This window comes from Stegostoma tigrinum, chromosome 5 (assembly GCF_030684315.1).
Source record: "Stegostoma tigrinum isolate sSteTig4 chromosome 5, sSteTig4.hap1, whole genome shotgun sequence".
Lineage (NCBI taxonomy): Eukaryota > Metazoa > Chordata > Chondrichthyes > Orectolobiformes > Stegostomatidae > Stegostoma > Stegostoma tigrinum.
Window position 1 is genome coordinate 118,254,925 of NC_081358.1, and position 21,525 is coordinate 118,276,449.

The 21,525-nt window shown below is 41.3% G+C and overlaps 1 protein-coding gene across 2 annotated transcripts in view; it reads left to right on the top strand.

Moving 5' to 3' along the window:
• The first annotated feature begins 7,001 nt into the window (after positions 1–7,001).
• Positions 7,002–21,525, top strand: part of LOC125451963 (leucine-rich glioma-inactivated protein 1-like) — a 32,521-nt gene continuing 17,997 nt past the window's right edge. The window contains exons 1-4 of one of the 2 annotated variants that reach the window (XM_048529783.2): positions 7,005–7,398; positions 7,695–7,766; positions 19,499–19,570; positions 20,103–20,174. In XM_048529783.2, the coding sequence (XP_048385740.2) occupies positions 7,217–7,398; positions 7,695–7,766; positions 19,499–19,570; positions 20,103–20,174 (398 nt within the window). In that variant the 5' untranslated portion in view covers positions 7,005–7,216. Of the gene's footprint in view, positions 7,399–7,694; positions 7,767–19,498; positions 19,571–20,102; positions 20,175–21,525 lie in introns of both variants that reach the window. The other variant, XM_048529784.2, reaches the window with a different exon arrangement.

Sequence of the window (21,525 nt, forward strand, 5' to 3'; positions counted from 1 at the left end):
TATTTCCAGTATTGTTTTATTTTTATTGCTGATATGAAGCGGGCTACATTTGTGTGGGTGATTTGCCATCTGCTACAAACCAAGGACATAAGCTACACCTGAGCTACTTTCAAAGAAACATTCAGCCTCCATCGAGAGTAAAACACTTGAGGTAAACACATATGTTGCATTGTTTTAAGATGACTATACAAACATAGAAAAACTAGGAGCAAGAGTAGACCATTTTGCCCTTTTGAATGTGCTCCATTATTCAACATGGTCAGGGCTGATCCTCTATCTCAATACCATATTCCACTTTCCTCCCATACCACTTGATGTCTTTAAAATTTAGAAATTTATCTTTCTCTTTCTTGACAATATTCTGTAACTTGACCTTTGCAGTCTTCTGCGATAGACAATTCTACAGGTTTACTAAGCTGTAAGTGAAGAAATATTTCCTTACCGCAGTTGTAAATGGTTTACCCACTGCCCTAAAACTGTGTCCTGATTCCAGAACTCCCTGACCATGGGACACGTTCTCCCTACATCTAGAACTTCTAGCCCTTTTAGTATTTTATACATTACAATCAGGTACCGTCTTATCATTCTAAACTCAAGCGACTACAATCAAAGTCAAACCAATGGAACCATTCTCTCCTCATAGGATAGTTCTGCTATTCCCAGTATCAGCCAAGTAAATGTCTGCTGTACCCTGTCAAAGGTAAGAATAAATAGGGAGACCAACACTGCATGCAAAACTACATGTGCGGTGTTGCCAAGACTCTGTATAACTGCAGTAAGACATCTCTACTTCTGAACTCAAATCCTCTTGCAATGAAGGCCAATATACCACTTGCTTTCCTAAGTGTATGCTGCACGTGCCTACTTATTTTCATTGACTAGTGTAGAAGGATACTCAATTCCCTTTGTACATCCACATTTCCCAAAACATGATAATTTAAATAATACTCTTCCCTTTTGTTTTTCACGCTAAAGTCTATATCTGCGCATTTCACCATGTTGAACTGTATCTACTGCATTTGCCCACTCAACTTGTCTAAATCAGCTTGAGGCTTCCTTGCATCCTCCTTATACCTCACAACCTCAGTTTTATGTCATCAACAAAGTTGGAAATGTTGCATTTAGTTCCAATCTAGGTCATTTATATATATTGCAAAATGACCGGGGCCCAAACATTGATCCTTGTGGTACCTCGCTAGTCAGTGTGTACACTGAGAAACAGACCCATTTTTTCCATTCTCTGTTCCCTGTCTATCAAACAATTCTTGTCCATACTAATTTATCACCACTATCCCATGAGCTTTAACTTTGCCTACTTCTTATTCTCCTTGTTTTCTTATTAATGATCTTATGAAAAGCCTTTTGAACATCCAAGTACACCACATCCACTGGTTGTCCCTTATCTATTCTATCAGTTACATCTCAAAAAAACTCCAGTCAATTTGTTAAGCATGATTTGCCTTTATAAGCCCTGGCTGGCTTTATCCTGCCCTGTAAGTGCTTTCCAAATGTTCACATGATTTATAATAGATTCTAGCATCTTTTTCCCATGACTGATAGTAGGCTAAATTGTCTGTAATTCTCTTTCTTGCCTCTCCCCCTCTTTTTTTTTTAATAGTGGGGTTACATTTTCTACTCCCAAGTTGTAGGAACTACTTATAGATTTATTTATCGATTTATTGTTGTCACATGTACCGAGATACAGCGAGAAGTGTGTTTTGCATGCCATACAGGCAGCTTATACCACACAAATTGCATCAGGGTCGCAGAACAGAGTGTTACAGCTGCAGAGAAAGTTGACAGAGAGAGAGATCAGAATTAATATTTGAGCATTCTGTTTAAAAGTCTGATAACAGGGGATAAAGTTGTTCTTGAATCAGTTCATATGTGTATTCAAAATTTTATACTTTTGGATGGACAGAAGAGGGTGGAAGAGAGTATAACTGGGGTGGGAGGGTCTTTGACTGTGGTGGTTGCTTTCCTGAGGAAGCGAGAAGTATAGATGGAGTCAATGGATGGAAGGTTGGTTTGTATGACATCCCAAATGTCCTCGTTTCTCAAGGACTGAAATTTCCCCTCCACAGTGGTCAAAAATGCCCTCGATTGCATCTCTTGTGTTTTTCCACACCTTAGCCATCACACTCACTCTCCGCAATAACAACAAAGACAGAATCCCCCCATCCCGACGAATCACCCCATCAACTTCCAGATTTAATGCATCATCCTCCACCACGTCTGCCACCTGCAATCTGACCCCACTACCAAGGACATTTTTCTGTCCCCTCTCTTATCTGCCTTCCACTCTCTCTGCAACTCTCTCGTCTGCTCCTCGCTCCCCACTAGCCCCACCACCCCTGGCACTTTTCCCTGCAACCGCAGAAGGTGCTACACCTGACCTTACACCTCCCCCCTCACCCTCATTCCAGGCCTAAGAAAACCTTCCACATCAAACAGATGTTCACCTGCACCTCCGCTAATGTGGTATACTGTATCCGCTGTTCCAATGTGGACTCCTTTACATCGCTGAAGCGAAGTGGAGGCTTGGAGATCGCTTTGTGGAACACCTCCGCTCGGTTTGTGATAAACAACTGCACTTCCCAGTCGCAAACCACGTCAACTCCCCCTCCCACTCCTTGGACGATACGTCCAACCTGGGCCTCCTTCAGTGCCACCACAATGCCACCCGAAGGCTGGAGGAACACACCTCATATTTCACATGGGAACCCTGCAATCCAACTGTCTCAATGTGGACTTCACAAGCTTCAAAATCTCCCCACCCAAGACCAGCCCAGCTCGTCCCCACCTCCTTGACTTGTCTGTCTTTTGTCCAACCTATCCGCTCCTCCCATTCACTGACCAACCCCCACCCCCACTTCCTACCTACTAGCCTCATCCCTGTCTCCTTGACCTATCCGTCTTGCCTCCACCAATCTGTTCCTTTATCCAGCTTCCATCATCTCCTGCCCCCTCTCTCTATTTATTTCAGAGACCCCTTCCCCTCCCCCATATCTGAAGAAGGGTCCAGACCTGAAACATCAGCATGCCTGCTCCTCTGATGCTGCCTGGCCTGCTATGTTCATCCAGCTCTATACCTTGTTATCTCAGACTCCAGCATCAGCAGTTCCTACCGTCTCTGGTTTGCATGATGTAGCGGGGTGTGTCTACGACTGTCTGTAGTTGGAAGATTAACATCAATGCATTTAATTTTTCAAGGGCCATATTCTTTCGTACTCTGGGTTGTAGATGATCAGGCTCTGGTATTTTGTCAGCCTTTACACCATTAATTTCACCGGCACCATTTTCTGACTATACTTCCTTCAATTTTGCCCTCTCACTGGATGTTGGTCCGCTAACATTTCTGGGAGCTTATTCATGCCCTCTTTTGTGAAGGCAAAACCAAAGTTTGTTCAATTCTTCTGCCATTTACTTCTCTCCCATTATAAGTTTCCTGGTACTGACTGCAAGGGACCAATATTTGTTTTTTCTAATTATTTTCTCTTCACATATTTATAGAAGTTTTTACAGTCAACGTTCCTGCAATTTTACTCTCATTTTCTACTTTCCTTTGTTTGATCAAACTTCGCTTTTGCTGAATTCTAAAATGCTTCTAATTCTAAGGCATACTGTTTTCTTTTCCTGGCAATTAAATCATCCAGTGAGTTTTAGAACAAGCATTTCTTATGATGCTGACTGTTTCGTATTTTTGGTTAATTCTGCTGTGTTGAATCCTGACAAATTATGCACGTGATATGGTTAATAGAATCCCTTCCAGCAATTCCTAGATCTCAAGAGCCCTGACCCAGATACTTGCGCTGAACATAACACCCAGCATATCTGTATATTCTTCTTGGCTAAACTCATGTTTCGGGGTGCTTAACTGAAAGCACAGCTGAAGATCTAACTACATCAGGAAAGACTGGACATGCTGGAGTTTATCTTTGCAAAAGAGACATCTGAGAGTCAACATTAGGCTTGTAAAATTACGAAGGCTTATGATAAAGTAGAAAGAAAGACAATGGGCTGAATATTGTGGAGGTGGCAGGGTCTTGGGCACATCCCTTCAACCGTAGACAATCCTGTTTCCCCTCTATCTGGAAAGGCCCAGACACCTTGTCCTACTCAAGCACACATCAGTGGAGCTGCCCCCTGCCATCATGGACCTGCATTTGGTGGAGATCCTGCCTGCCCAGAGCTGTAGGACAAGGCAGAGACAATCACAGACTTAACTGGGATGACGACAGGAAGGTTACAGATCAACAGATTGACTGATGACACCTGATTATCAAAACTGTCAAAGGAAAAGGTATGAGACTGTGCTAAGCATTGTGGGGATTAATATTGGCATAATAACAAGTTAATCACCAAATCCACTGGGGATAAATTGAGAGAATTCATTGTGAACAAGGATGTCAAATTTGAATAAGGGAAATTATTTAAGCATGAGGCACAAGTTGGCTGAGCTGGACTGAGAAAATACATTAAAAAGCCTAACTGTACCTTGCCAGTGGATAATCTTTAATGAACTATTAGATGACTTACTGCAACAATATTTTGCTTCAAGGTGCAAAAACTGAAAAAAGGTCAACAAAACAAGTTCAAGACTGTATAAGATTGAAAGAAATGGCTTATAATGTGGCCAGAAATGTCAGTACTTTTAAGGATTGGGAGAATTTAGACTGCAGCAAAACAGGACCCAAGATTCTGATAATGAAAGGGAGAACAGAATAGGAACGCAGTCTCATGAGAAACATAAAATGATCCTGAACGCTTCCTCGCTATGTAAAAAGGCAATCTAATCCAGTACAGGCAGACTCAGGAGAATAGGAAAAAAAATGGAAGGGAAGCTAAATGATTAATTCATTTCTATTTTCACTGAGGAAGTCCGACATCCAAGTGGATAGAAAGAATGAGGAGTTTAAAGGAAATTAGCATTATTAAGAAGATTGTACTTGAGAAATCAGCGGGGCCGAAAGTCAATAAATTCCCAGGGGCTCAGAGATAATGGGAACTGCAGATGCTGGAGATTCCAAGATAATAAGATGAGGCTGGATGAACACAGCAGGCCAAGCAGCATCTCAGGAGAGCTCTCTGATGAAGGGTCTAGGCCCGAAACGTCAGCTTTTGTGCTCCTGAGATGCTGCTTGGCCTGCTGTGTTCATCCAGCCTCACATCTTATTATCTTGAAATTCCCAGGGTCTGATGGCTTGGATCGTATTAAATGGCAGGGCAGTCTTGATGGGTGGAATGACTTATTCCTGATAGTCTTTTCCTACAAATTTGGTCTTTGTTGTTACAATGTTAAGATTCTCATCATAGGGTGTTGTCAAGATAAAGATGAGCAGAGTTCAATTGGTATTGCCACTGTTAAATCTCTATCCTTCCTGTTGAATCAGTTTCAGGCTGCCTGAATTCTGGAGATGAGCTCACCCTGGTTATCAATAGGTGACAGATGTCTGCTTACTCAGTGATAGTAGATGCCTTGCTGCACAGAGTTATAGCATGTGTCTCAGCTCGTCTCTAGTTGTTTGAGTAAAGTACACACATGGATATGTTTTATATGGATAGGCAATTATTTTATCTCAGAAAGTTACGAGTCTTTATAAATCACTTCCTTAAAAGTGGTGGAAGTAAAGTCTGAATATTTTGAAAGCAAACAATTTTGCTTCAACAAAGGGGTGAAAGATTATGGTGGTAGGTAATAATGCGGCATAATCAAATGAGCAATGGCTTTATTGAAAGGAACAGGGCTCAAGGGGAAGAGTGGCCTATCCTGATCCTCCTGTGTATCTTCATATGTCGGTTAACGGGGTCAATTCTGGGGATGACACTGACTGAATTGCTCTTTGGAGCCTGCATACACTCAATGTTCTGAATGGTCACCTACAGTGTCAACAATAACTATGAATTGATGACAACAGTGCCTACGCTTCAAAACGTATTTACTTGGTAAAGTACTTTGGGATGTCCTGAGGTAATGAAAGGCTCCATCGAAAAGAAAAGCTTTCTTTGTATTTCTGTTGTCACTTTTTATATCGCATCATACTTTCGTATCAAAATGCCTCAATCTGTTTCACTCAATATTTGCAAGCTATTGACTCCGTGAATAGGCAGCCTACTGTCAGATCCCATCTATTGCTGATCTTGAGCCATTCCACCAGAAGTGGGTGAGACCATGCACATCGTCAGTCTCTGAGCATGACTTGCCTCTCGCTTGTGTCTCTGCTGAGGCGCTCAAGCGGGAAATCAAGGACACGAACCCTCACTTGTTCCGCCTTTTAGCACAGCATCCTCTGTGTCACATTGTTACCGCTGCAGCTAAAAATAGAAACTGCTTTGCATATGTGTTCTTGCCCGTGCAACTTAAAAAATGCTGCATTAAATTTAGCTTTTGCAAGGAGCAGCACGGATTAAAATTAGCCCAGGCTTTCGCTTTCCAAAGCTAAAAATAGTTTTGTAGGTGCAGAGACCTAAAATATAGAATTAGACTTTGAGGTACTGCAATTGTAGCCCTTAAGTTTAGATTTTAAATGGAATGTTATGACAAGGGACACGCGTAAATATTTTAATACAATATAGAAATATTAAGCATTAATTATTTGATACCTTACATATAATGGCATAATATAATTTCTCAAGATCTTTAAACATTCTGTGCTGTACTGTTCTATAACCATATTTTATCGAAAGGGTTTCTACACTAACAATATTGTTACAATATGATCCAAACTGCTGAATTACAGAATGCTCTGTTTAATATTTTCTCACTGCGTCTCCTTGAGCAGTGTATGGGGAGTGAAGATCCATCCACCCATAATATTTCCTTTAATAAATTCCCAGAGGATTTCAGCATATACCATTTTATTCGAAGGGGTTTTCGGTGGCATTCGGCAAACATATAAATTGCGAATAATCAACAGGAAACCACACCTGATTTGACAAAGGCAAGGCAAGATTACAGCGTACTTTTACATTAAAAAAATAGAAATCAATAAAAAGATGTGTCTTGCCGCCCGTAATAATTTCTGGGGTTCGCCCTCGTATTGGTGAAATGGGAGAAGACTAGTCTATGAGGAGCTGTGCTGCACCAGTGAAATATACATCAGATCAGTGTTGTAGGCACTAGAGAAACAGAATCTGACTTCACACGCAGGTTAAAAAGCATCAAGCAGTTTCGGACCTGAGACATTACTGACCGTAACTAAAAGTGTTCCGAAGCATGGAAAGTGCCGCGAAAAGAATGTTCTTATTCTTATGGATGGTGTATCTGTTGCTCTTAACTGAGTCGAAGACATCCAAGCAGATGAGATGTCCCGGGGGATGTACTTGCTCTAAGGATAATGCTTTGTGCGAAAATAGAAAATCCATTCCTCTCAATTTTCCTCCCGGTGTAGTTTCCTTGTAAGTACTGTGTGATGTGTACTTTTACCGTCATTGGCATTAATGAGACGCCTGACTATGTTTATTATATAATGTTGCATGATCCCCAAAGGATCTCACCCATCTTACACCCTTGTCATTTGCAATTCTGTAAAAATAGACGATTGTGAATGCAGGCTACTGTTCGTCATGTTTGTGGGATACTTCCATGTTGCTGTCAGTTGATGATGGATGTATTAGTCAACAGTGTACGTGATTCGATTGATTGGAAACGCTCAGAAATTGTGACCTTTTTAATTGGTGCGTTTTGTTTACAGGTCGTTTGCGAAGTCTGGTTTCACTGAAATCCCACAAGGCAGCTTTTTACACATGCCTTCCCTGCAGCTCCTGTAAGATCCTTTCCTATGTTTATTCTGTAGATAATGAGTACACGTCGATTTGTGGCGTGGTAGCAGCGGCTGTGTTGGTGGCATGTCAGGAGAGGTTTAATACTGCTGCAGATACCTCTGAAATAAATACGATACTAACAGTGCAAGAAGAGGTTAATACTATAATCTCTCCTAGGAATGGTCAGTCAGCCAGATAATGAATATTAAATTGTTGTGGATTAAAAAAAAACGTATTGCCTGCACAGATGTCTGTATAGCAGCCTCAAATGTACAAGGTTTAAATTATTAGTGTAACAGTGTGTAGGGAGAACTTGTGACTTTGTATGTATTATCATTCAAGCAGTATACAAAATATCAATTTTGACTCAGATTTTGGTGGTATAAAATTCAATGAAAAAGTAACATCCTTCCTGACAAAATTGTAATATTTGGAAAGGAAGGGATATTTTAAGGACCTGGGGTACTACATGATAACTTGACAGAGGATTGATATACCTTTATCTTCCTATTGCTACAAGAACAGCAGGACTATTATTGCAGCAAAGCTTGTAACACTGCAGGGTTACATTTTTAAAATAATTAGCTCAATACTGCTGTGAAGGAGGACTGATTGAGTATAAAGCAAAGTACTGTGATGCTGCAGATCTGAAATAAAAAAAGTGCTGGAGAACCTCAGCAAACCTGATAGCATCTGTTCTGTGAGAGAAGCATAATAGACTTAAAACATTGACCCTGACATAATGGGAATTGCAGATGCTGGAGAATCCGAGAAATACAAAGTGTGGAGCTGGATGGAAGATGCTGCTTGGCCTGCTGTGTTCATCCAGCTCCACACTTTGTTGTCTCTAAAACATTGACCCAGTTTCTGTCTCCACAGGCTTGCTGAGTTTCTCTGGTATTTTCTCGTTGAGTAGGATTTCTAAAAACTAAAATTTCTTAAAAACAGTGTGCTTCAGGCCCAAGGCTGTACTGCTGAAGTTGAATATTTTATAGAGTTCTACATTCTGGTAGATAATCTGCATGTTATTTCCTTTAACTGTTGCTATAGAAAAATCACTTGGAACCTCACATATAACATACAATTTAATGGTATTTGGAGGTAGCTGTACACTTATGTCAACCAGATTAGCCTCCCAAAGGTCTCAGATTTTTGCCACTGTAGAGAGATCATTCATTTCTATGTTCTTGTCCTGAAGCACTTAAAAGCCCATGAAGTACTGTTGAAATCTAGCCATTATGTAGGATACACAACAGCTGATACATACACAGTAAGCTCCCACAAATACCAATGAGATAACAACCAGACAATCCACCTTCTGGTTTCAGTGGCTGAAGGTTAAATATTATCCATAACTTCCCTGCTCTTCTTTGAAATAGTACCAGGGAATCTCTTCGTCCTCCTGAGAAGGAAGATGGGGTCTCAGTTTAATGTTTTATCTGTAAGACAGCAACTCTGACAGAGCACCACCCCTTCATCAACACTGTGATGGTGTGAGAGATAATGGGAACTGCAGATGCTGGAGAATCCAAGATAATAAAGTGTGAAGCTGGATGAACACAGCAGGCCAAGCAGCATCTCAGGAGCACAAAGGCTGACGTTTCGGGCCTAGACCCTTCATCCTAGGCCCGAAACGTCAGCTTTTGTGGTCCTGAGATGCTGCTTGGCCTGCTGTGTTCATCTAGCTTCACACTTTATTAACTGTGATGGTGTGTCTGCCTAGAATGCAGTGAATCTCAGGATAGGGATCAATTCTACAACCTTTTAATTCAGAGGTGCATGTGCTACCTACCGAGTCAAGGCTGACCTCAGTACCCAGATTTCTAACTTGCCCCAGGCTCCAAAATTTGAGGGGTTTTCAGAGCTAGTAAGATCAGGGAACATTTGCAAATGTGACTATCTTGTCACCGACATTGATAATGCCTCTGGAATAAGTTGCTGGTTGGTATGGTGGATATTGGCATACAGCTTGTCATAGAGTCATGTAGTATGGAAACAGACCCTTTGGTCCAACTAGTCCATGCAGACCCAGTTTCCCAAACTAAATTAGTCCTACTTGCCTGCATTTGGCCCATATCCCTCTGAACCTTTCCTATTCATGTACCTGTCCAAATGTCTTTTAAATGTTGTAACTGTACCTGTATCTACCACTTCCTCTGGCAGTTCCATCCATGGCCCTCTGTGGCAATGAGTTCTACAGATTAACCACCCTCTGGCTGAAGAAATTCCTCCTCACCTCTGAAAGGGTTAACCCTTCACTCTGAGACTATACCCTCGATTCCTAGTCTGTCCTACTCTTGGAAACATTTTCTCTGTACCTTCACTGTATCAAAGCCTTTCAGTATTCTATAAGTTTCAATCAGGTACCCCCCTCATCCTCCTAAACTCCACTGAGTATAGATCTTGTGTCCTGAACTGCTTCTTAGCCTTAATTTCAAAGGAAATAGAGTATACAAATAGGATGGTCTTGCTAAAACTATACAAGGGACTAGTAAGATCACAGCTTGAATATTGTGAGCAGTTTTGAGCCCCCTATCTAAGTAAATACATACTGGCATTGGAGGCAGTCCAGGGGAAGTTCACTAGGCTGCTATCATGTATGGAAGGACTGTCTTATGAGGACAGGTTGATTAGTTGTGACTTACACTCATTGGAAGAAGAATAAAAGGCAGCCTATTGAAACATGATTGGGGACTTGACAGGGAGGGCGCAGTAAAGTTGTTTCTCCTTGCCGGAGAGTCTTGGATCAGAGAATGTAAAGTCAGTGTGGTGAGTCACCCATTTAAAGCAGGGGTGAGGAGAATTTTTTTCTTCAAATAGTGGTGAATGTGTGGAATGCTTTACTTCAGAGAGTTGTTGAGGCTAGGTAGTTAAGTAAATCTGAAGGCTAAGATAGACTGATTTTTAGTCAGGAAGGGAATCAAGGGTTGTGGAGATAAGGCAGAAGAGTGCAGTTGAGGATAATCAGATCAACAATGATCTCAATGAATGTCAAAGCAGGCATGGTGGGAGGCAATGCCCTATTGTATTATCACTAGACTATTACTCTAGAGATAGTGTTCCAGGGACCTTGGTTCAAATCCCATCGTGGGACACAGTGGGATTTGAATTCAATAAATATCTGGAATTAAGAATTTATTGATGATCATGAATCCATTGTCAATTGTCAAAACTAAACCATCTGGTTCACTAATGTTCTTTAGAGGAGGAAACTGCCATCCTTACATGGTCTGGCTACATTGTGATTTCAGACCCAAAGCAATGTGGTTGACTCTTGACTGCCCTATGAGCAATAAATGCTGCCTAGCCAGTGATGCTGTCATCCCATGAATGAAGTTTTTTAAAAAAAAAATCGCCTACTTCTGCTCCAGTGTCTTACAGTAAATTCTCAGTAATCTGATGTAGCAGTTGTTAACTGTTTTATGTGCTGCGACAATCCAGATTTGACCAGAAGCATGTAAAGTTAGATTTGAACCATGTTTAAAACTCAAGAGTTATCAAACCTAATGGGGAAATGGCTGTCAGAGCTTACTGCCAGAGTGAGGCAGGGATGTCTGCTATCTCATTTATGATGCCTACATCCTAATTCACATTCCCACTCTACCTGCTGTTAGCCATAGTACATAGGAACATGCCAGGAAAGGATAGGACTCTCCCAGTAGGGTGAGGACAAAATACACAGTATTTACTCCATTTACTCCAGTTTTTAAAAATGAAAACATCTTTCCTTGACTTTTCTGGTTAATTTTAATCAACTGTTTAGAGATGTTAGCACGCACATCTGGGGCAGTCAGGACTTGAATCTGGACTTCCTGGCCCACAGGTAGAGACATTACCATTGTGCAGCAAGAGCCCCTTTGAAGTGATTTGCATTTTAAATCTAATTTATCAATTGAATTTAAATTCTCCCAGAGGCTGTATGGGGTTTGAACTCCTGTCACTAGAGCAGTGGGTCTCACAATTGTGAGTTCAGAAATGTTACCCATCTTATCAATGTGTTCAGACATGCTATGACATGCTCTGGAAAAAGTGACAATTGAACTTGAGCTTCCTAGCCTAGAGGTAGGGACACTACCATTGTATCTTTTTAAAAAGGGAACCACAGAGTCACTATCACTGAGATTAGCATTCACTTCCAGATTTAATTAATTATAACCAGCTACCAAAGTGTGAATTCAACCTAATTTCCCTAAGATTGGGACTCTGATGACATTATCATCACACCACTATCTTCCCACTAATTACTTTAAAACTACCTGTTCGAGCATGTTATGACACACATCAAAAGCAGGTGGGACATGAAGCCATGTTTTCTAGATCAGAGGTAGGGAATCCATCACTGCATCATAAAAGCCTCTGTCTTGACTCTTCTGACCATTTTATGTTCACGGTCATCATATTATTAATTAAGTCAGCTGACTTGGTGCAGACCAGCACACAAACTTGGGGTATCCTGATCTGACTGGGTCATTGCCAGAATCCAAAATGTAGCTACTTAGCAATCTCATTCACAGCTGCTCAGGTATTGAAACAGTCCATGTCAAATGCAGTGAGACCTGGGTGACATTCAGAAGTAGGCTGATAAGTGGAAAGTAACAATTTGGAAATGATTATCTTCAATGAGAGAGAAATTAGCCATCATCACTTGTTCTTACATTACCATTGTTGAATCTACTGTTAGAATCCTGGACCAGATTGCCAAATTTATGTTATGATCTGGCCAGGGGCCAGTGTTATATCCCCAGCAGATAGTAATACTGGGCAAATCAGTGAAACCTTGCTTGACAATATCAGTTTTATTGTTGCTATTTGTTTACTGTGGTGATCGGTCACTGAAACATATTCACTACAGGCAGAAAGACCATACAATAATAGTTTAATTTTGATCAAAGGAGAAAAGACACAAACTATATTACCAGTATACAAGAACTTCTTGAAACCCTCTTAATTACAAATAATGCATGCATTAATAAACTTTGGACACCCTATTACCACTCAAAGAACGAATTTAAATTAATTTAAAACCATGCCTCTCTTTCTTAGCATACTATAGAGAAATACAAAACAAACTAAACTTAAAGTAATATTTGGTTCTGTCTACTTTAGAACTTAAGGTTCCAAAAAACAAATTATGAACTGTAATTAAACCAGCAACATTTATTGAGATCTAGGGGACTTACTAAGAGAACAAAATTATAAAATTTCACTGTTTTGAACAGACTAAGAAGGTGATGTCCAAGGTAACAAAGTGTGGAGCTGGATGAACACAGCAGGCCAAGCAGCATCTCAGGAGCACAAAAGCTGATGTTTTGGGCCTAGACCCTTCATCAGATGAAGGGTCTAGGCCCGAAACATCAGCTTTTGTGCTCCTGAGATGCTGCTTGGCCTGCTGTGTTCATCCAGCTCCACACTTTGTTATCTTGGATTCTCCAGAATCTGCAGTTCCCATTATCACTAAGAAGGTGATGTTGTGGCTGTACAGGATATTGGTGACGCCACTTTTACAATACAGTATTCAATTCTGGACTCCCTGATGTTGTGAATCTTCAGAGGGTTTAGGAACAATTTACAAGGATGTTGCCAGGGTTGGACGATTTCAGCTGTAGGAAAAGTTTGAATAAGGTTGGGCCATTTTTCCTGGAGCATCAGAGGATGAGTGATGACCTCATAGAAGTTTATAAAATCACGAGGGACATGGATAGAGTGAATAGTCAAGGTTTTATACCCAGGGTAGTGGAGTCCATAGGTTTAGGGCATAGGTTTAAAGATTGAAAAGGAACCTAAGGGGCAGTATGTTCATGCAGAGTTTGATGCGTGAATGGAATGAGTTGCCAGAGGAGGTGGTGGAGGCTGGTACAATTACAACATTTAAAAGCATCTAGATGAGAGCATGAATAGGAAGGGTTTAGATGGATTTGGACCAAATGCCAGAAAACGGGTCTAGATTAATGTAGAATATTTAGTCGGTTGGACTAAAAGGTTTGTTTCCATGCTGTACATCTCTATGACTCAACTCTACTTACACAACTTATTTCTACCACCCAGAATTAACATTTGGTAAATATGGGTATTAGACTGCAAACAAACCTCCCAGTGCACATGAAATAGCAAATATGAATACACCAGATCCTACAGATTGCTCTGCAGTACTTTGCAGATATTAATGACACAGTGGATCATCAAATATCATTAAACTTCATAAGAGATTATAATTCGTAATTCTGCTATTCTGTCCATGATATTCCCTCTCGTAGCTGTTCTATCCGGAATGACAGCTCCTTTTATGGTTAATCATCCTCCTTTCCTAGACTCTGGAAGTTGCACTCTGGTACTTAATCACAGGCACAGTTTAAGATTTTCACACACAACAAGCCTCACAAAGCCAATGCTGCCACTTTTTTTTCTGAGCTATAATCTTGCCTCAAGCAAATATTATCTGATGAGCTTTCCAACTCCCATTCTCAACTGTACTGAAGTATTGGTTGCCCACTTTTTTCAAGCTCTTCATAATTAGAACATAGAACATAGAACATAGAACAGTACAGCACAGAACAGGCCCTTCAGCCCACAATGTTGTGCCGACCATTGATCCTCATGTATGCACCCTCAAATTTCTGTGACCATATACATGTCCAGCAGTCTCTTAAATGACCCCAATGACCTTGCTTCCACAACTGCTGCTGGCAACGCATTCCATGCTCTCACAACTCTCTGCGTAAAGAACCTGCCTCTGACATCCCCTCGATACTTTCCACCAACCAGCTTAAAACTATGACCCCTCGTGCTAGCCATTTCTGCCCTGGGAAATAGTCTCTGGCTATCAACTCTATCTATGCCTCTCATTATCTTGAATACCTCAATTAGGTCCCCTCTCCTCCTCCTTTTCTCCAATGAAAAGAGACCGAGCTCAGTCAACCTCTCTTCATAAGATAAGCCCTCCAGTCCAGGCAGCATCCTGGTAAACCTCCTCTGAACCCTCTCCAAAGCATCCACATCTTTCCTATAATAGGGCGCCCAGAACTGGACGCAGTATTCCAAGTGCGGTCTAACCAAAGTTTTATAGAGCTGCAACAAGATCTCACGACTCTTAAACTCAATCCCCCTGTTAATGAAAGCCAAAACACCATATGCTTTCTTAACAACCCTGTCCACTTGGGTGGCCATTTTAAGGGATCTATGTATCTGCACACCAAGATCCCTCTGTTCCTCCACGCTGCCAAGAATCCTATCCTTAATCCTGTACTCAGCTTTCAAATTCGACCTTCCAAAATGCATCACCTCGCATTTATCCAGGTTGAACTCCATCTGCCACCTCTCAGCCCATCTCTGCATCCTGTCAATGTCCCGCTGCAGCCTACAACAGCCCTCTACACTGTCAACGACACCTCCGACCTTTGTGTCGTCTGCAAACTTGCTGACCCATCCTTCAATTCCCTCGTCCAAGTCATTAATAAAAATTACAAACAGTAGAGGCCCAGGGACAGAGCCCTGTGGAACTCCACTCACCACTGACTTCCAGGCAGAATATTTTCCTTCTACTACCACTCGCTGTCTTCTGTTGGCCAGCCAATTCTGTATCCAAGCAGCTAAGTTCCCCTGTATCCCATTCCTCCTGACCTTCTGAATGAGCCTACCATGGGGAACCTTATCAAATGCCTTACTGAAGTCCATATACACCACATCCACAGCTCGACCCTCATCAACCTTTCTAGTCACATCCTCAAAAAACTAAAACATTCATGAATCTCTGAAATTTCAATCAAGTCATCCCTTAGTTTTTTAACTTCCAGTGGAAGCAATGCCAGTCTGAGCAACCACCCCAAATACAACAAGCCATTCAGTGCACACAGCTATCTAATAAACCTCTTCCGAACAACTTCCACATGCTTATATCCTTCCTCGAACTGGGAGACCAAGACTGCACACATTTGTTGAGATATGATCTCACCAATATCTTTTTTATTGAAGTATAGTTAACATACTTACCTATATGTTTAGCTCCTCCACAACGAAGGATAGCATTCGATTTGCTGCCCGAATTACTTGGAGTACCTGCACATTCCTCTTCTGTGACTCATGTATGGGAACACTTTGATCCCTCTGCTTTTCAGAATTGAGATGGTCATTGCCTAGCCATTGCGTGACATGAATATTCAGAAGTTGCAAGATACAGCTGAAGAGATATATGTAGTTTGAGGTCCTTTCAATGAGTTTGTTGGATCAGATATTTAAACTAAATTTCACTGTGTGGTCCACTGGATGGAGTTCAACAAAAGCATGTGTAATCTTTACATAATAAAAGCTGAATAAACACATCACAAAAATCTCTGACAGAGTTAAATTCATCAAATCAGAAAATGTTACCATCGATTATGTTCGGAACTCCCTCATGAACCTATATCTAATAATACCTGGGGTTGCCTCGCAATGCAGCATGATGAAGAGCATTGAAACCATTGTTGTTAGTGATTGTTACATCTGCACCAGATTCTAGCAGCACCGACAGCATATCATCACGTTTTTTGCTTATTGCATCATGAAGAGGTGTATCACCTTCAGAATCCTGGAGACTGGGATGGCATTCCTAGGACATTGCTGATTCCCCCACTATATGGAGTTATTGTAATGCATTAGGACTTTCCTGCGTCCCATACACAGAACCTGTGTGGTTCAGTTGCTTTCCCAGCAATACAGCAGCACTGTCATGGAGTCTGTAACTCTTTCTTGCCATACTCCACTATTCAATGAGATCATGACTGATCTTTGGCCGGATTCCATATATCTCCTTGGGCCATAGCCCTTCATACCTTTGTTTAACAACAAAAATTAATTTCAAATTTAAAATTAACAACCGATTGAGCATCAACCGCAATTTGTAGACGAATTCCGAACCTCTACCACCCTTTGTGAGTAGAAATGCCTCCTAACATCTCTCCTGCACAGCCTAGCCCTAATATTTAGACTCTGCCCCCTTGTTATAGAGAATCTAACCATTGGAAATAGTTTATTTTAATCTACCCTGTTTTTTCCTGTCAAAATCTGCAGATGTTGCCCAGAACTGAACATGATACTCCAGCTGAGGAACAAAATCGTGTTTTGTAAAGGTTTTAGACTAGTCTCCTTGTTTTTATACTCTATTTATCTATTAATTGAAACAAGCATACCATGCATCTTTTTTAACAGTGTAAGTAAATTAAGAAATATCACACACGTGAGGAAAACTGGCACGCTGGACTCAAAGCAATACGGTTGAATTTCAACTGCTCTCTGAAATCACCAAGCAAACCATTCAATTTAAGGGAATTTGGGGACTGGCCACAAATGTCAGCAACACCCACTTCCCATGAAAAAATACATTAAAAAAATCCAGTCAGTTTCATCACCTGAAAGTTCAGATGCAAATTGCTATCATTTATGAAGCCAGTTTATTATCCAGCACAATTTCTCTGAGTCTTTTTGCACTTCAGGCATTATCAAATCTTGAAAGAGTGGACATAATAGTGCAGCCTGCTAACAAGAGGTATAGACTGAAAATAGAGCTTTAACACTATTATACTGATGCCTTGACCTGCACTTTCTTCAACTGTTGCTGGCAGCATTGAATCACTAAATTTACCTCAGTGATATAAAGTTGCATTAAGGTCTGCAGTAACTGGGTTTCCGTTTCAAACTTGCTTATTAAATATGACTGTGTCTGTCTCAGATGGGTGAATGGTCAGTTCTTGACAATATGATCTGCCAGAAGAAAGGGAGAGGAGAAACTGGCTATCTATTAACGTGGCATTATTTTTATGCTTAATTGGTATCTGGATGTGAGTTTGCTCGCTGAGCTGGAAGGTTAGTTTTCAGACGTTTCGTCACCATTCTAGGTAACATCATCAATGAGCCTTCGATGAAGCACTGGTGTTATGTCCCGCTTTCTATTTATGTGGTTAGGTTTCCTGGGGTTGGTGATGTCATTTCCTGCGTTGATGATGTCACTTCCTGTTCTTTTTCTCAGGGAATGGTAGATTGGCTCCAAATCAATGTGTTTGTTGATGGAGTTCCGGTTGGAATGCCATGCTTCTAGGAATTCTCGTGCGTGTCTCTGTTTGGCTTGTCCTAGGATGGATGTGTTGTCCCAATCAAAGTGGTGTCCTTCCTCATCTGTATGTAAGGATACGAGTGACAGTGGGTCATGTTGTTTTGTGGCTAGTTGATGTTCATGTATCCTGGTGGCTAGCTTTCTGCCTGTTTGTCCAATGTAGTCTTTGTCACAGTTCTTGCAAGGTATTTTGTAAATGACGTTTGTTTTGTTTGTTGTCTGTATAGGGTCTTTTAACTTCATTAGCTGCTGTTTTAGTGTATTGGTGGGTTTGTGGGCTACCCTGATGCCAAGAGGTCCGAGTAGTCTGGCAGTCATTTCGGAAATGTCTTTGATGTAGGGGAGAGTGGTTATGGCTTCTGAGCCTGTTTTGTCTTTGTTTGGGTTTATTGCTGAGAAATCGGCAGACTGTGTTCATAGGGTACCCATTCTTTTTGAATACGCTGTATAGGTGATTTTCCTCTGCTCTGCGTAGTTCCTCTGTGCTGCAGTGTGTGGTGGCTCGTTGGAATAATGTTCTAATGCAGCTTCGTTTGTGGGTGTTGGGATGGTTGCTCCTGTAGTTCAGTATTTGGTCCGTATGTGTTGTTTTCCTGTAGACTCTGGTTTGAAGTTCCCCATTGACTGTTCGCTCTACTGTGACATCTAGGAATGGCAGCTTGTTGTTGTTTTCCTCCTCTTTTGCGAATGTTATGCCAGTAAAGGGTATTATTGATGGTCTTGAAGGTTTCCTCTAATTTGTTTTGTTTAGTGATGACAAAGGTGTCATCCACATAGCGGACCCAAAGTTTGGGTTGGATGATTGGCAGAGCTGTTTGTTCGAGTCTCTGCATTACTGACATCACCAACCCAAGGAAACCTAACCAGATAAATAGAAAGCGGGACATAACACCAACGCTTCGTCGGAGGCTCACTGATGATGTTACCTAAAATGGTGACAAAACGTCTGAAAACTAACCTTCCAGCTCAGCGAGCAAACTCACATCCAGAACCTCAACTTGAGCTACAAATCTTCTCATAATTGGTATCTCAATTAGAAATCTTGCTGATTGGAAGGTAGCATTGCCAAATTGCTATCCCAGGGCCCAGCTAATGTTACATTTAAGGTAACTCGGTACGAAAGGATCCAGAGCTTTAGAAGAATCCTTGTTCCTGCTGTCTCTGTCCTGAAGTTCTTTGGTCTTGCTCCCTTCTGTTGAATTTATTAGCAACGATGATGGCCTGCTCACCAAACAGAAAGCTGGGTGAAACTCTCCACTTCCCTTCAGATCTCCCTGCTAGCCTGTGACTAAATTTTGCCAGTTTTTGTAGCATCGTTCCAGTGTTAACTCTCTGTTTTGGATATAGAGATAGGTTATGGAACCTTACTGCACAGAAGGAGGCCATTCTGCCCATTATTCTCATGCCAGCATTTTTGAAAGGGCTATCCAATTAATCTGACTCAGTCTTTGACTCTCTCCATACCCCGGCAAAAAGCTGCTTATTGAATATTACTCCACCACCCTATCAAATAAGACCGACCAGCAAAAGAATCCACACCTTCTGTAGTGTGATTGACAATTGTGTAAATTTTCTCAGTACCAATCATAATATCAGATATTTTATGAAAAGATAAATGATTATTGTTCTGATTGTTACTTCCCATAACAGCTTGTTCACTTCAAACTCTTTTGACACTGTTGGAGATGATGCCTTCCTTGGTCTTTCTCAACTCAAATACCTGTAAGTAAATATCAAATCAGGCTTCAAAATCTCCCCTCCCCCTACCACATCCCAAAAACCAGCCCAGTTTGTCCCAGCCTCCCTAACCTGTTCTTCTTCTCACCTATCCCCTCCTCCCACCTCAAGCCACACCCCCATTTCCTACATACTAACCTTATCCCACCCCCTTGACCTGTCTGTCCTCCGGACTGACCTGTCTCCTCCCTACCTCCCCACCTACACTTACCTTTACTGGCTCCATCCCCGCCTCTTCAACTTGTCTGTCTCCTCTCCATCTATCTTCTCCTCTTTCCATCTTCGATCTGCCTCCCCCTCTCTCCCTATCTATTTCAGAACCCTCTTGTCCTCCCCCATTTCTGATGAAGGGTCTAGGCCTGAAAAGTCAGCTTTCCTGCTCCTAAGATGCTGCTTGTCCTGCTGTGTTCATCCGGCTCCACACCTTGTTATATCGAATCTGGACATGTTCATATTGTGCATAGATTGAGTATCAGGAGTATGAAACTATTGAAATGCTTATTTCACCCCACCCCAGGTTTGTAGAAAACAACAAAATCCAATCCATCTCAAGGCATGCATTTCGAGGACTCAAGTCTCTAATTCACCTGTAAGTGTATCTTTGCTCATTTGATATAACTTACATATTTAGTATGGAATAAGTTTCCAGTACCTTAAGTACAAATGTTCTTCAGGCAAGTACTAACATAGTAATCAATGCCAATAACATCTTGTGTTGTCCTGAATTCATTGTTGTACAAGCTACAATGTAGACAGGATACAACATAAAAAATTCACACAATACTCATTACAAAGGTTATCAAAGTTATCCAAAGTTGCTTAAAATTATAGCAAGCTAACAGCACAGAAAAAAGCCATTCAATCAAATGCCAATGGTATTGGTCCAATGATACTATACTTGCGTTCATGGTTTTCAAAGGTTCATAGGATTGGTTAGCTTAGTTGATTTGACAAATAGCGTGCATTACAGAAGGACACTAGTTTTGAGGGTTCAGTAGTTGTGCTGCGGTAGTTTATGGAGGTGTGCCTCCCTCACTTTTTTATTCACTCATGGATGTGGACATTGCTGGCCGGCCAGCATTTATTACCCTTCCCTAATTGCCCTTGAGAAGATGGTGGTGAGCTGCCATCTTGAACCACTGTGGCTCACATGCTGTATGTACACCTACAATGCTGTTAGGGAAGGAACGCCAAGATTTTGACCCAGTGTCAGTGAGGGAACGGTGATATATTCTCAAGTCAGGCTTGGAAGGGAATTTGCAAGTGGTTTGTTCCCATGTATTGCTTGCCATTGCCCCTCTAGATGTAAGTAGTCATGGGTTTGGAGTGTGCTGTCCAAAGATCTTTGCTGAATTTCTCCAGTGCAACTTGTAGATAGTACACACTGCTCCTACTGAGCATCAGAGACGGAGGGAGTGAAGGTTTGTAGATGTGGTGCAAAATAATTGGGCTGCTTTGTCCTGAATGGTGTCAAGCTTCCTGAGAGTTGTTGGAGTTGCACTCATCCAAGCAATTGGGAATATTTCATCAACTCCTGACTTGTGCCTTGAAGATGATGGACGGGTTTTGGGTAGTCAGGAGATGAGTTACCCGGTTCAGTATTCCTAACTTCTGATCTGCTGTTGTAGCCACTGTATTTGTGTTGAGTTTCTGGTCAATGGTAACCTTCAGGATGTTAATAGTGGACAATTCAGTGATGGTAATGCAAAGGGACAGTCATTAGATTATCTATTATTGGAGCTGGTCATTGCCTGGCATTTATGTGGCATGACTGTGCTTATCTCACTAATCTTACCCCATACGTTTGAAGTGGTGTCCTTTAAGCTACATATATATAAAACAAATTCTGACTCTGTAATAGAAAGAGATACCAATTTTCTCTGTGGACTATGGTAAATTACTTACAGTTATAGAGTAATTTTAAGCACTGCTTCAATCCA